This window comes from Medicago truncatula, chromosome 4, assembly GCF_003473485.1.
Source record: "Medicago truncatula cultivar Jemalong A17 chromosome 4, MtrunA17r5.0-ANR, whole genome shotgun sequence".
In the NCBI taxonomy this organism is placed as follows: domain Eukaryota; kingdom Viridiplantae; phylum Streptophyta; class Magnoliopsida; order Fabales; family Fabaceae; genus Medicago; species Medicago truncatula.
Window position 1 is genome coordinate 59178338 of NC_053045.1, and position 13336 is coordinate 59191673.

The following is a 13336-nucleotide window of genomic DNA, read 5'->3' on the forward strand; positions in this document are numbered from 1 at the left end:
ATGTTTAGATGGTGTTCTAAGCATGCCTTCAAAATACAGAAACAAAACCTGACCCCCTAAGTATAAGTATATATTTATTCGGAAAAAAATTGCAATTTTGAATATTTTAGTTGAAAAATTAAAATAAATCGAGAGGTCTCTTGCAATATGAAAATTAAAAATAAAAAAAAAAAACTCAATTTTAATTTTTAAATCGAGATTTACGTTGTTTTGGTTTTTGAGTTTTTGTTAACATAAAAATTCTTAATTAATTTGTCTCTTGTCGAAAAATTTAATTTTAAGTGAGAGCCCGTATTTTAATGTTCTGAAATTGTCTACAAAAAATAGTGAAGAAAAAAATATAATATGTGTCGCTTGTAACCTTAAACTTATCAACTAAAAATCCTCTTAAGAATTTAAGTCGAATCCATGATTGATATGTCTAGTTTATTTATTGAAATAAAAAAAAATTAGGCAATAATTATATAAATTCTTAAATAATATTGTTAGTCTCAATCTTAGTTTAATCATCTAAACTGACTAAAGTTCTCGTGAGTTTAGTTCAATTGTTAAGGACAGCGGATAATATATGTAACGTCTGGAATTTGAACCCCGACCAAAAAAAAAATCTAAAGTGACTAAAGTGTAAAAAATAAGGACTTTTATTTTAGAGGAAATAAGGATTGTTATTTTAACAAACATATTTTTTGTTGACATACATATGATATTTACCATTAATTTAAAAATGATAATTGATTTTTAATACTACTGTCCCTTGCAGATTTCAATTTAAGAGTTTTAAAAATTTGCAGTGAATAAAAAAAACTATAAAAAAATCATAAAAATTACATATGGGTCAAACTTAGAAGGTCTCAAAGTGGTAAGGACGAAAAATATATTTAACCAGTAAAATCTTAATATTATTGTCACATGCATATTTTGATTTAAGGACTTGTCGATTTGATTGATTGGTCTATACAGTATTATTGCTTCGAAGCTCAACTCTCCAATCAAAAACGTATAGTAAAACATTTCAATTGAAATGTTTTCATAGAGCGGTATACAACATCCAAAGTTGCTTGAAGATTTCAAAATTACACAACATCTAACTCTTAGAAGTGAAAAGACATATGACATTCATAGATTTTTGAAGTTGGTTTATTTTTATTCTTTAATTTGTAAAATCAAACTTCATACAAAATAGTTCATTTTCATTCGATAAAATTACGTCTAAATAGATAACACATTCGTCTTAAATTTGTTAAACAATATTAGTAGTCTTAATTAAATAATTTAAAATTGACCAAAATTTGTTCCACTTGTAATCGAACTCAGTTTCTCGTTAACAATTTAAAATGAATGTTTGGTACATGAAGCAATACGCTTTACTTTTTGTTTAAAAAAGTCCACCCTAGTCCCTTTACAGACAATCATAAATGAAATAAAAGAAAAGAAAAAAGCAAAGACCCTCTTCATCCGCCAAGTTGGAATGGAACCAAAGTTTTGAATAATTGACTTGACTTGACGAATAATAAATGAAATAAACAACGTTTGGTGATGTCTTTAATGCGTAACATAACATAACATAACATATGTATCGTACCATTTTCCTTTACTATATTCTTCTTTCTCAAACGGCTAAGTCAAGCAAGAAGAAGATAGATAGATAGATAGATAGATAGTTTCTCCTTCATCTCATTTCACAACACATAACTTTCTTCTTTTTGTTTTTGTGGTCCACTTTACTCCATACACAAACTCTGCAATTTCTAACAAACAGGTATGTGTGTCTTTGTCATCTTTCCAAACACAGAAACTTCTTTTGTTGTTGCCTTTTTTGTTTTCTTTTTCTTTTCACCAATCAACGCGTTGGAAACTTTATCAAAAGAATATTAACGCGTATATGATTATTTATAATTATTATTCTTTGGTTGTTTAAGTTCTCTCAATCACTCACATAAATTCCAAACTCTATCTGCTAAACTTTGCTTTCTACACAATTCTTATTTCCAGTGGTTAGTTTTACTTATACTTCTTTGTTTCTTCATTTACTTTTCTTTTCTTATCGTTAACATGTTATGTGCCTAGTCCTATTGATATTTCTATATATAAAAGTTTTTTTTTTTTTATTTGATTTAATTTAACATTTCATATTGTAAATTGTCTTCAGAACATAATAGGATCATGGGTTGCTTTGGATTCTGCAAAGAGAATGATGCTTATACTACTGCTGACAAAGGAATCTTCATGCAAACCAATCCTAACGGCGGTAAATCTCCTTTACCTTTCTTTACAATTTTCTATTTAAGATTTATACAAGTCATAGTCATAATCTTAATCACAGATTAAGTTTGCATAGTTTTCATCTGTAATCTTGCAAGTTTATCTACTAGACAATTTTCAACTTTGTTTTTGTATATACATATTACATGTTTCTTATCATTTTTTCTATGTCATTCTCTAGTGATCTGATTCAATTGTTCAAATTGAGATGTTCCAAAAATTGCCAGTCTTTGTAGTTGTATTAGCACTATAATTGTATTTCGTTTTGATTCAACTTTCATACAATGCAGGGAACACCAGTTATCATGGCAGACACACTGCAGTAACTGTTCCTCGGCACATAAATCTCCAACCTATTTCTGTTCCTTCTATTACAGTAGATGAACTGAGGTCTTTGACAGATAATTTTGGTACAAAAACTTTCGTTGGTGAAGGTGCATATGGGAAAGTGTATCGTGCCACATTGAAAAATGGACGTGAAGTGGCAATTAAAAAGTTGGATTCCAGTAAGCAACCAGACCAAGAATTTCTTTCTCAGGTTCGGTTCATTAACAGTTATAAACTTACTATTAGATAATCAAAGTGACATTGTATTACATTTCCCTTTCAGTGCTTAAAATTTTAATTCTTAACATAACGCAGGTCTCCATCGTATCAAGGCTAAAGCATGAAAATGTTGTTGAGCTTGTTAATTACTGTGTTGATGGTCCTTTGCGTGCCCTTGCATACGAGTATGCTCCTAATGGATCCCTCCATGATATTCTACATGGTTAGTCACTCCTAATAATCATACCATATCAGTATCACTTTTCATTTTATGAATGCTATACAAAATATTCACATGAGAATATTGTGCAATTAATGTAACATAATTTCGGATACAGGACGCAAAGGTGTCAAGGGTGCAGAACCTGGTCAAGTTCTTTCATGGGCTGAAAGAGTTAAAATTGCTGTTGGAGCAGCCAGAGGACTTGAATATCTTCATGAAAAGGCAGAGGTTCATATAGTCCATCGTTACATTAAATCCAGTAACATACTCCTATTCGAGGACGGCGTTGCAAAGATTGCTGATTTTGATCTGTCAAATCAAGCCCCTGATGCTGCCGCACGTCTTCATTCTACCCGTGTTCTTGGAACTTTTGGTTATCATGCTCCAGAGTAAGTTATTTCTGGATGCCTGACTTTTTTGACTTCTTTTTTTTCAGTTCAATTGATATTAATTGATTGACTTTAGAGATTAATAGTAAATTGGTAATATCTGTGGTCTGTGGACAGTGATGTAGTGAACAACAATCCACTTTAGACTCGATGAGTATAAATTTGGTTCCTTGTTGGTCTCTTACTACATTTTACTTTTACAGTTGTGATTTTTAAGAACTAAAAATGGCTTAATTTTTTGTATGACAGATATGCAATGACTGGAAACCTCTCTTCAAAGAGTGATGTTTACAGTTTTGGAGTTATACTGTTGGAACTCTTAACCGGGCGTAAACCTGTTGATCATACACTTCCCCGAGGACAACAAAGCCTTGTGACCTGGGTATGATATCATTATTTTTCTCTCCTTCTGTTAACGATTTGATTTATATGCACTGGTGCAAAGATTTTTTACACTGACAATCATAATTGTCAGATCATTAAAACCTTTGACTTCTAAAGTCACAAATGATTGATTGTGATTTGTTGATAGCACAAAACTGTCTGTTTACACTGACAGTGCATCAAAATTAAACTCTTCATTTGTATGTCTTGTTCCCCCTTATATTGAATTTTGGATTTTACATAATGTGATCTTTGTTCATTGAATTTTATCAGGCAACACCAAAGCTTAGTGAAGATAAGGTGAAGCAGTGTGTTGATGTTAGATTAAAGGGAGAGTACCCTTCGAAGTCAGTTGCAAAGGTAATTTAATTTGGTTATATTTCCATTTTGTAGATGAAATGTTGTTATTGAATGCATTTTGTTTGTTATAATATAGTTTTCATTGATTTGTTGTACTTCTTGTTTTGTTTGCAAAAGTTGGCTGCTGTTGCTGCACTGTGTGTTCAATATGAAGCTGAGTTTCGACCAAATATGAGCATCATTGTCAAAGCTTTACAGCCTCTAATGAATAATACTCGTTCTTCTCAACCAAGGGAACCACGCAACTTGTAAATTCACAAACCAAAGCCAGCATTTCTTAGATTGTGTTAATGACAATTGACTCTTGTGACTCAAGTGTTGAAAGTATCAGTTGTAGTATTTATTTTACCTAACATTTATTTATATTTCAAGTAAGCATATTACTAAGAAAATAGTGATTGGTAGTTGAGTCTCTGGTTTTGAATGCTTATGTTGCAGTGTCATGTTTTTGTTGCAACATCATGTACAAGTGAATATATATTAAAATGAAATTCCATCCCAATGCAAGGGGAATTATCGAGAAGCATGCTGATTTTTCCTTGATATCACTGTGTTTAATTTACATTTGGAACTTTGAAACCTTTTTAAATTTACTGTTGGATGTCACTAATAATCTTGCATCAGTATGTGCTTAATTGGTTAGGCTAATGAATCATTGATTTTGTTGGTTCAGTTCTCAAAATAATTTTTTTTAATTATTTATTGACTAATCAGGATCAAAATCAGAATATAGACATTGATTGAAAATCAAAATCATGAATCAAGAGTGAAAAAAAGTTGTATGATTAAATTTAATTTTTCTCATTTTTTATACTAAAATAAAACAAGCATAACTAAAGAGATTTTTTTTCCCTTTTTCACTTATTATTCATTCATGTAACCCATACATTCTAGAAGAACTATGGTTTTGCACAGACAACCTAACAAGAAAAGGTTAAAATAAATTTTGGTTTTGAAAGCATCATAATTATGAAATTTTTAAATAACCCTTCCCGTAAGTTGAAACAACCTCTCCTACTGCTTGAAGTGATAGGGTGTGTTTGTTTCGCAAAACAGTAAATACCAGAAAATACATGACAAAACAGAACTCTAATGTAACGAGATCATAGTATTTTTTATGTTGGAAGGGTATTTGAGTATTTTTGATAGTTTGTATTTTGGACAAAAAGTTGTCTCATGGTTTAATGAGGAATAAGAATTCATGTTTTTGTGTCCCTTGCTACCTATCCTGTCCATTCTCAGTTTCTAAATCAATCAGGGTACAAAAAAAGGTCGCGTAGTCCACTCTTGTTTTTTTAGCAAATCAAACACAGCCATAGTGAAAAAGTGGTTTTTAATGTGGTCACAGAAAGGAAAAAAAAAGGGCAAGAGCTCATTGTGGTTCCACAATAATCAAACAAATTTCCATTGCAACAATTATAGACAACAATAAGGCACATATTTTGTGTCCTTCTCTTTCACGCTTTATATAATTTTCTTATCATCTTACACAAGGAATCATCAATTACTTTACAATCCTAATGAATGACGAAACAAATAGAAACACAAAAGGAAAAGTATGAATAGCATTGAACTGTACAAAGTAGAAACTGGTGTAAGGGATCTACATCCTAACATCTACATGATCCAAGTTATAGCAACCAAATAGGTATATATGAACCATCACAAACTCTGATCCAGCTCCATGAATTTTATGTAAAATGGGGCAGTTATCATAACTCGCACAGGTCCGTACGAAAGAATGCAAAAATGGCACATTCACTTGTGTGCGTACCTTAACCTGAAATAGGTGCTTCTAGCTTTGTGATCCATGGTTTTACTTCCTTTGATTCCTTCTTCCGTTGGACTTGGAATCTGGATGATCACTCTTATCTGTATCAGAAGCCTCCTTTTGCATCTCCACGTCAGTACTTCTGGCATTACTCTTCCTGCGTCTGCGATCCTGAAACATCAAATGCTTCATTTGAGAAATCGATCAACTTGCAGGTCTTATAATGGAAAAAGTTGCCTTGTAGTAATGATCTTAAAGTAATTAAATTACAGTTTCTTCAGACAAGAATTTTAAAGGAAGTTGCAAGGAACCGGATTGAATTTCATTTAAGGAACCGGATTGAATTTCATTTAAAAATCAACTGCTGCGAAATTTAGAAACTAGCAATTTTATGTATGAGAAACAGAAGTCAAACCTCTCTAGGTATGGGATATTCTTCCGATTCAAGCATGCGAACCACTTGACTCATTTTTGGTCTTTTTTCAGAATCTGGATCAACACATCTCAAAGCAGTCAAAAGGACTCGTTTAAGGGCACTTGTTGATGGTCTCGTCTCAATGTTTGGATCCACCACCTCTTCCGCGTGCCTATTACCTACCATCATCTTCAGCCAGTCAACCAAATTTACCTACAACAATCACCCAAATGACATTTAGGGGAGTCTCAAAAATAAAAATTATGAGATATATAGCACCGCGAAGATGATTAAAGTTGTGAAGTACTACAGGGAAGTTTCTAATGTATCCTATTCACCACATTCAAAATTCAAGATATATGTATCAGAGACGAAAATGAAAGTTTATTAAATAACTATCATCAAATATCCACATACAATATACATAACCAACTATATTCGTGATTGATCGAAGGACATACCTCAGCTGCTGAGCGGTTATAATCCACTGGATCTCTTCCTGTAATTGCTTCAAGGAGCAATACGCCAAAGCTATACACATCACTCTTCTCGTTTAGTAAGCCAGAATTGGCATATTCTGGAGCTACATATCTGAAAAACGCAGAACAATAATTAGTCAGTCACTGCTCCTTGCTAAATGAAAAATAACACAAGAAAAATCACAATAGAATCATAAAACAAAGAAGTCCTAAATCTATAGACAGAGAGCTTACCCAAAAGTACCCATTACTCGAGTCGTAATGTGACTTTTTCCGGCACCAAGTAACTTGGCTAGTCCAAAGTCAGATATTTTGGCATTGAAGTCATCATCAATAAGAATATTACTTGACTTGATATCTCGATGGACAACTTTCGGCTCAATTGCCTCGTGCAAGTAAGCCAGCCTGCAATAAAATCATAGATCATCAGTAAAAGTAAACTCACCAAACGTAAAACGGAACTTTCTGGTAAAACAAATCAGTGAGATGAGCTAAATAATCGTACGCTTTGGCTGTTCCAAGAAGAATTTTAATCCGGGCATCCCATGTAAGATAACCATATTGCCGCATGGCACCATGAAGCCATTGCTCCAAGTTTCCATTATTAACATACTCATAAATCAACAACCTGAAATTAATATGGAATTTCTAAGGATTAAGAATCTAAATTATACAAACCAGTACTCAAAGCAGTGTGTAAAACTGCAAATTAATACTAGTAAAAATCAACGACGCCATTTACCAAGAAATTTCATGTTAAAAATAAAAGACAACATTTGCAGCAGTTAATATAGTTGTAAGATACAACAAATATAGTTGTAAGGCACAAACAGTCAAACACGAACGCACACACAAACACAGAAACGACCGTGATGATTCACCTCTTTGCTGATTCTAAATATATATAAAATAAAAACAAAAGTGAAAATACGAATATTTAATTTAACCAAAATAAAATAAAGACCAAGATTGTATGCTTACCTGTGAGTGCCTTCAATGCAAAAACCCAAAAGTCTAACCAAATTCTTGTGCCTCACATGACCAATAGCCTCAACTTCCACTCTAAATTCTTTTTCAGCTTGTCCACTGCATGATGACCATAAATGATGTTATAAACTAGCTGCTTCAAAATATGCTAATAAAACATGAAACAATATACCATAAAACAAAGTTTTAAATCCGAAAATAAATCCTACAATTCAATTAAATATATTGCCAATACTCACAGATTATTAAGTAGCTTTTTGATAGCCACTGGATTCCCGTTGATAAGCTGGCCTTGATAAACAACTCCATATCCTCCTTCACCAATAATATTGTCTTTTGAAAACTTGTTTGTTGCAAGTTCTAGGTCTCTCAATGTAAACCAATGTCCCCATCCAAGGTGAGAGAACTCGGGAAGACCAGACAAAGGCGATGGTGAAGTTAAAGAAGGCCTGTGTGCAGAAACGGACTTAGCACCGCTTTCTTCACCTGATTGAGAGCCAGCAGCGTCTTTCTCGATGTGAACAAATGAGCCAGATTGACTGCTATATTCCCCATTCTTTGTATGGAGCAAAATCTTTTCAGATTCTTTGTCATTGAACTTGTCATAAAGACTCATAAAAGCACCGTTTTGGGGATGACTATTCGTTGAAACCTGATCCATTTTAATATCTTTGATCTCTTCTGAAACGGATAACCTATGGCTCAGGGGAAGCAAGCCATTAACTCTTCTAGATTTCTTTTTTGAAGTAAGACATATTGATACCAGCAGAAGAATAATTACAATGAACAATCCAACTATTAGCCCCATTAATTCCCATACTTCCAACCCAAAAACAGATGTTTTCTTGGATAACCTCGAGCTCAGATTAGACGCCATTTAACTGCTGCTAATATATCTACAAAAATCAGAAACAAATATAAGAAATCACTTCTTCAATGCATATATATATATATAAAGTATGATTTTCCAGCAATGCCACATAGATTTAAAATGAAGAAAACTATATAAAAGACAGTCTGAATACCTAACAAAAACCAAAATCCTTAAAACACTACTAGATCTCTGAAGCGGTGAAATTCATCTTAGATATGAAAGAACAGTGATTGATGAATTGTGAATCTTGGCAAAGGGTATCTGATTTGAATCTCAAAAAAGAAACTTTAGAGAACAGGAAGATGAAACATAGAATGTCACGGCAAGGAACCGACGAAGAAGATATAATGTGTTGTGAGATTAATAAAGAAGTGGTAGGTGATGTGGAATGGGGGAGTTAGTCAGTCAGTCTGTCTGTCCCATACATACATACATACATACGCACGAGCCGTGTCTTATGCTTTCTTCCCATATCCCATGTTAATTATTATAATAATTCTTTTCTGGTATATTTTCATAAATGGTTGTATAGTTTGATGTGTGATTGTATAATTTTTCACTATCATACGTACGTACATTAAACTATATTTCTATTATTAGGATATTTTATTTTACATGTAAGAAAATTAGAAAAGTATTAGGAAAATTGAGTGCTAAAATGAACCTATTACGGATTTAGTGATAATTATGTAACTTATACTATATGTCATCCGTAAGATCAAGGTTCTATTGTAATTTTTTTATTTTTTTTTGGAGGGAAACATGATTATAGCAAGGTTTTATTGTAAAATATAAAGGTACTCATTTTAGATAACTCCCAAATATAATAATTATGATTCACTCTACATGTGATTCATGTGAGTTTCTAGTTGTTATTTTTTTCACTATAATTTTTTGAAACAATTTCTTCTTTAAAACTGTATTTTATAGCTGCTATCCATTTAAAACAAACTCATGTGCTTTGATGTTTTTTTTTTCTTCCTGTAAAAAAATGATTTGACATTGTTAGTATGTTCTTGCTTGCCTTTAGTCAGGGACGTCCCTATGAAATAGGAGGCTCGGTTCTCTATTTAAAATAGGCCCCTCGTAAAATAGAAATGTAATTTTTTTTTTTGTGTAGCTAAAATTCATTAAAAAAAATTAGAATAAGAACTTCTAAACATAAAACAAAAAATAACTCCAAAGACTTGGTCTAGTGGTAAAAAGACAAGTCTTCCCTGCCTTGAACTGGGGCACCATCCCCTCACCCTAAAAATGTTTTAACAAAAAAAAATTAAAAATTAAAAAATTAAAATAAGTGAAAGAGGTGAAATTTACCTAACAGTGTCATTTGGATTTGTCACTCCTTCGTTTTGGGAAGGGAAAACAAATGGTTTATGCGGAAAAAAAAAATGATTGTTGTGATTCTTTCAATGAAATAACTCCAAAGACTTGGTCTAGTGGTAAAAAGACAGGTCTTGAATCCGAGAGAACTCGGGTTCGAGCTCCGCTAGTGCCTTTGGAGGGAGGTAAATATAATTACCTTTGTAAGTGCTCTTTGAGCCCGAAGGTCTTCCCTGCCTTGGACTGGGGCACCATCCCCTCACCCTAAAAAATTTGTAACAAAATAAAAAAATAAGTGAAGGAGGTGAAATTTAGTTGTGATTCTTTCAATGAAATTGCTTTCTAAATTGACAAAAACTCAAACGTGTGCTGAAGAGAGAAAAAAAAGTAACATATATTTCTTTTATTTAAATGGGGAGTGGATATTAGACTTAATTTTTTGTTTGAGGCCCGTAACATTTAGAGGTCCGGCCTGGTAGAGAACCTTGCACTCCCTCAAAGCCGGACCTGCCTTTAATCTTGGGTATTTGTTTTGAAACTTTAGCGCATCTTATGCCTTGAATATACAATTTTTCTTAACGTATATTTTTGAATATACAGTTTTCATTAACGTATCTCTTTGGATATACATTTTCATTAACAAACAATTTTCATTTTGTATCTTTGGTTCTCAAATATGCTTATACGATTACTGCACCTTCAGATCATCCAACCGTAGACATTTACTCACATTTAACTTGGAACGAAGTAGTGCACCTGAAAATGAATGTATTTGTGTGGAGACTATTAAATAAAAGAATCCTCACTAAGAATAATCTCAGTAATCGTCGTGGAATGATGCCGTCTAGTTCATTGCTTTGCTCGAGAGGATGTAGGAAGGATGAAACTATTAATTATTTGTTTCTTGGATGTGATTATTTTGGAAGTGTTTGGAATCTTGTTCTTCGATGAATGGGTGGGTATCTCGACGTTGAAGAGCATGTTCTGCAATTTGGTGGTGCCCTTCTCTTTAGAAAGAAAGCTTGTCATTGTTTATAGGTTTATATGGATGTCTTGTGTCTTGATTATTTTGGAAAGAATGTAACTCAAAAAAAAAATTGTAACAGAGAATTTCCTTTGGAGCAGCTTATTGATCGCATCAAACTTCTTCGCTCATGGGGGTGGCTGCGGAATCACAATCTCATTTATGTCGTGGATTTTCATTTGTGATGGTCTACTTCGTTACTTTGTTTAGGCTTATCCAATTTGTAATTTTCAAATGGAGATTTGTTTCCTTTGGCCTCTTAAAAAAAATAATTGAACAGTAACACTTTCACCCTACAATGTGCAAATGCAGGTTAGGTAAAAGTTCAGTCAAATAATTTGAGTTTGTTAATAATCTAAATTGATGTTTTTAATAATTGTGTTGTGTAATGTTGATGGAACACTGATTTCACCATTACTTGAATGTTCACATACTTAAGACAGATTGTCCCCATTTTTTCGGTTATCTTTCAATTGATTAATTACTCCAACAAAAGAGTTATATTTAGAGAGATGACCTCTTCTAATAAATAATACTCTTTGATAAAGAGTTCAATGTGTTAATTACTACATAAATAAGTCACATGTGCATGTGATCATTTCAAACGAAGCTAATATAATTGCATTGGTTTTTCTTATCTCCTTGAAGGCCGGCTCATGTCACAAATTTATATCGCACATCACTTATTAAAAAAATCAACTTCAATTTGTCTGGATATAATTATATAAAATTATTTTTTTGTTATAAAATTACTTCTCTTGACACTTAATTTTTTTCTTCTCTAAGATAATATATTTTTTGAAAACCTACTTTTAATAGCTTTTCATTTGATATTTTATGATTGTTTTTGGATTCTATCTTTTTTTTAAGTTGTTACAAATAGATGCAATAATTTTAAAAATGGTTTTTTTAAAATTATTATTTTCTACAAAAAGAAGTATCAAACTACCTTAATTTTGCTCATATTAACTCTTTAAATGAATCTCAAAGTTTAATTAGTTTATGCATTTGTCCGTAGAATATCCTTGTTTTTAAAAAATCACAATAGATTATAACCCTTCAAAGAAAATCCCTTATTCAAATCCATGATAACAGAACTCAAATGAATAGACCACATTATTAGAAACAAACAAAAACCACAATGATGATTTGATTATATCATTACATGGTCTACCAACATAGATTTCATTTTAATTAAAAAGTTGTCATAATAGTACTCATGCAATGATTTTCTCTAATCAGTCCTAAGACAAGAATCTTTGATGTTGGAATCATGGTCAATGGAAGCTTTCCCAGAAACAGATCAGTTGGTGTGCCTTGATTCATGTTTCTACTATACATAGAATCCAATTAATCATATGAGCCATTTAGGTTGGAAATTATGGCTGTTGGGATATCAAAATTAGGACGTGGGTGTGCCGTTTGAGACATGTCAACATATTATAATATGATTGTAAATACACACGCAACATTTTGCATTCTGGTTTGATGCTGCTATTGTTAGTAGTTGAAACTTATTTGTCTATTGAGAGAGAGAGGTTATAGTTTTAATTTATAGTTAGCTTAGCTGGTATTGTCATCACATTTTCATTCATTCATGCATATATATATATCATGTAGTAGAATTATTTATGAGATCCTTAACAGTTCACATGTATTTGTTTAATAAAGTATTCTTAATATATATCCTAAGGTTGGTTCTGGTTCAGGTTTATACTTTATAAGTATAGATATATCTTAATCATTTACTCGGTGTGTGGAAGTTATGTTTACCCTTAATTATGCTAATTTTTGTCATCAATCATATGATGTTGACTATGATTTTCTACTAAAATTAGGTTTATGGGGATGTATTGCACTCCGTGTGGACCGTGTCTTAGAAGTTTGGTAAAAAATTGTTTATGGTCGAATGAATCATTTATTTGTTAATTAAGTCTACTTGTTTCTTGAATCGATCCAAATAAGCTTCAAAGTCCTTCTTTTAAGACATAAGCTTCTAAGTCCATTAAAAAATATACTTGTGCATATTCTAATCTTCCTCGTTACATATAAAGGTTTTTAACTTATCAAATATAAAACTACTTTATACACTTTGTCAACAAGACAACGAAATTATAGAGCAAGGTACTACTTTAGTTTAAAAAAAAAATTGAAGGGTAGTTAAGATTTATTCAGAAAATTATTTCAGTAAGTTTACAGTTTATTTAACTAATTCCAACAGACTAGAGGTGCCTTCTAAACTGGCTATATATGTATTGGCTAGTTCAATAACATGGGTATTGCAGCTAGTCTTTTAAAA

At 32.0% G+C, this 13336-nt stretch overlaps 2 protein-coding genes across 3 annotated transcripts; one reads left to right on the plus strand and one right to left on the minus strand.

Moving 5' to 3' along the window:
- The first annotated feature begins 1580 nt into the window (after window positions 1–1580).
- Window positions 1581–4687, plus strand: LOC11438218 (pto-interacting protein 1). 2 transcript variants are annotated; one of them, XM_003609819.4, is made up of 8 exons: window positions 1581–1759; window positions 2150–2248; window positions 2553–2800; window positions 2905–3031; window positions 3147–3420; window positions 3670–3802; window positions 4078–4164; window positions 4282–4687. In XM_003609819.4, the coding sequence occupies exons 2-8, from the start codon at window positions 2164–2166 to the stop codon at window positions 4414–4416; spliced, it is 1089 nt and encodes a 362-aa protein (XP_003609867.1). In that variant the 5' UTR covers window positions 1581–1759; window positions 2150–2163; the 3' UTR covers window positions 4417–4687. The 2 variants fall into 2 exon arrangements, with proteins under 2 accessions (XP_003609867.1, XP_024638391.1); XM_024782623.2 differs by lacking the exon at window positions 1581–1759 and adding an exon at window positions 1857–1994.
- An 858-nt stretch (window positions 4688–5545) lies between these two features.
- LOC11421893 (probable receptor-like protein kinase At5g18500) lies at window positions 5546–9093 on the minus strand. The gene is made up of 8 exons (XM_003609822.4): window positions 8842–9093; window positions 8056–8712; window positions 7811–7915; window positions 7335–7457; window positions 7064–7234; window positions 6812–6941; window positions 6351–6563; window positions 5546–6106 (listed from the first exon to the last, which is right to left on the minus strand). The coding sequence occupies exons 2-8, from the start codon at window positions 8691–8693 to the stop codon at window positions 5981–5983; spliced, it is 1506 nt and encodes a 501-aa protein (XP_003609870.2). The 5' UTR covers window positions 8694–8712; window positions 8842–9093; the 3' UTR covers window positions 5546–5980.
- Between the last annotated feature and the right edge of the window lie 4243 nt (window positions 9094–13336).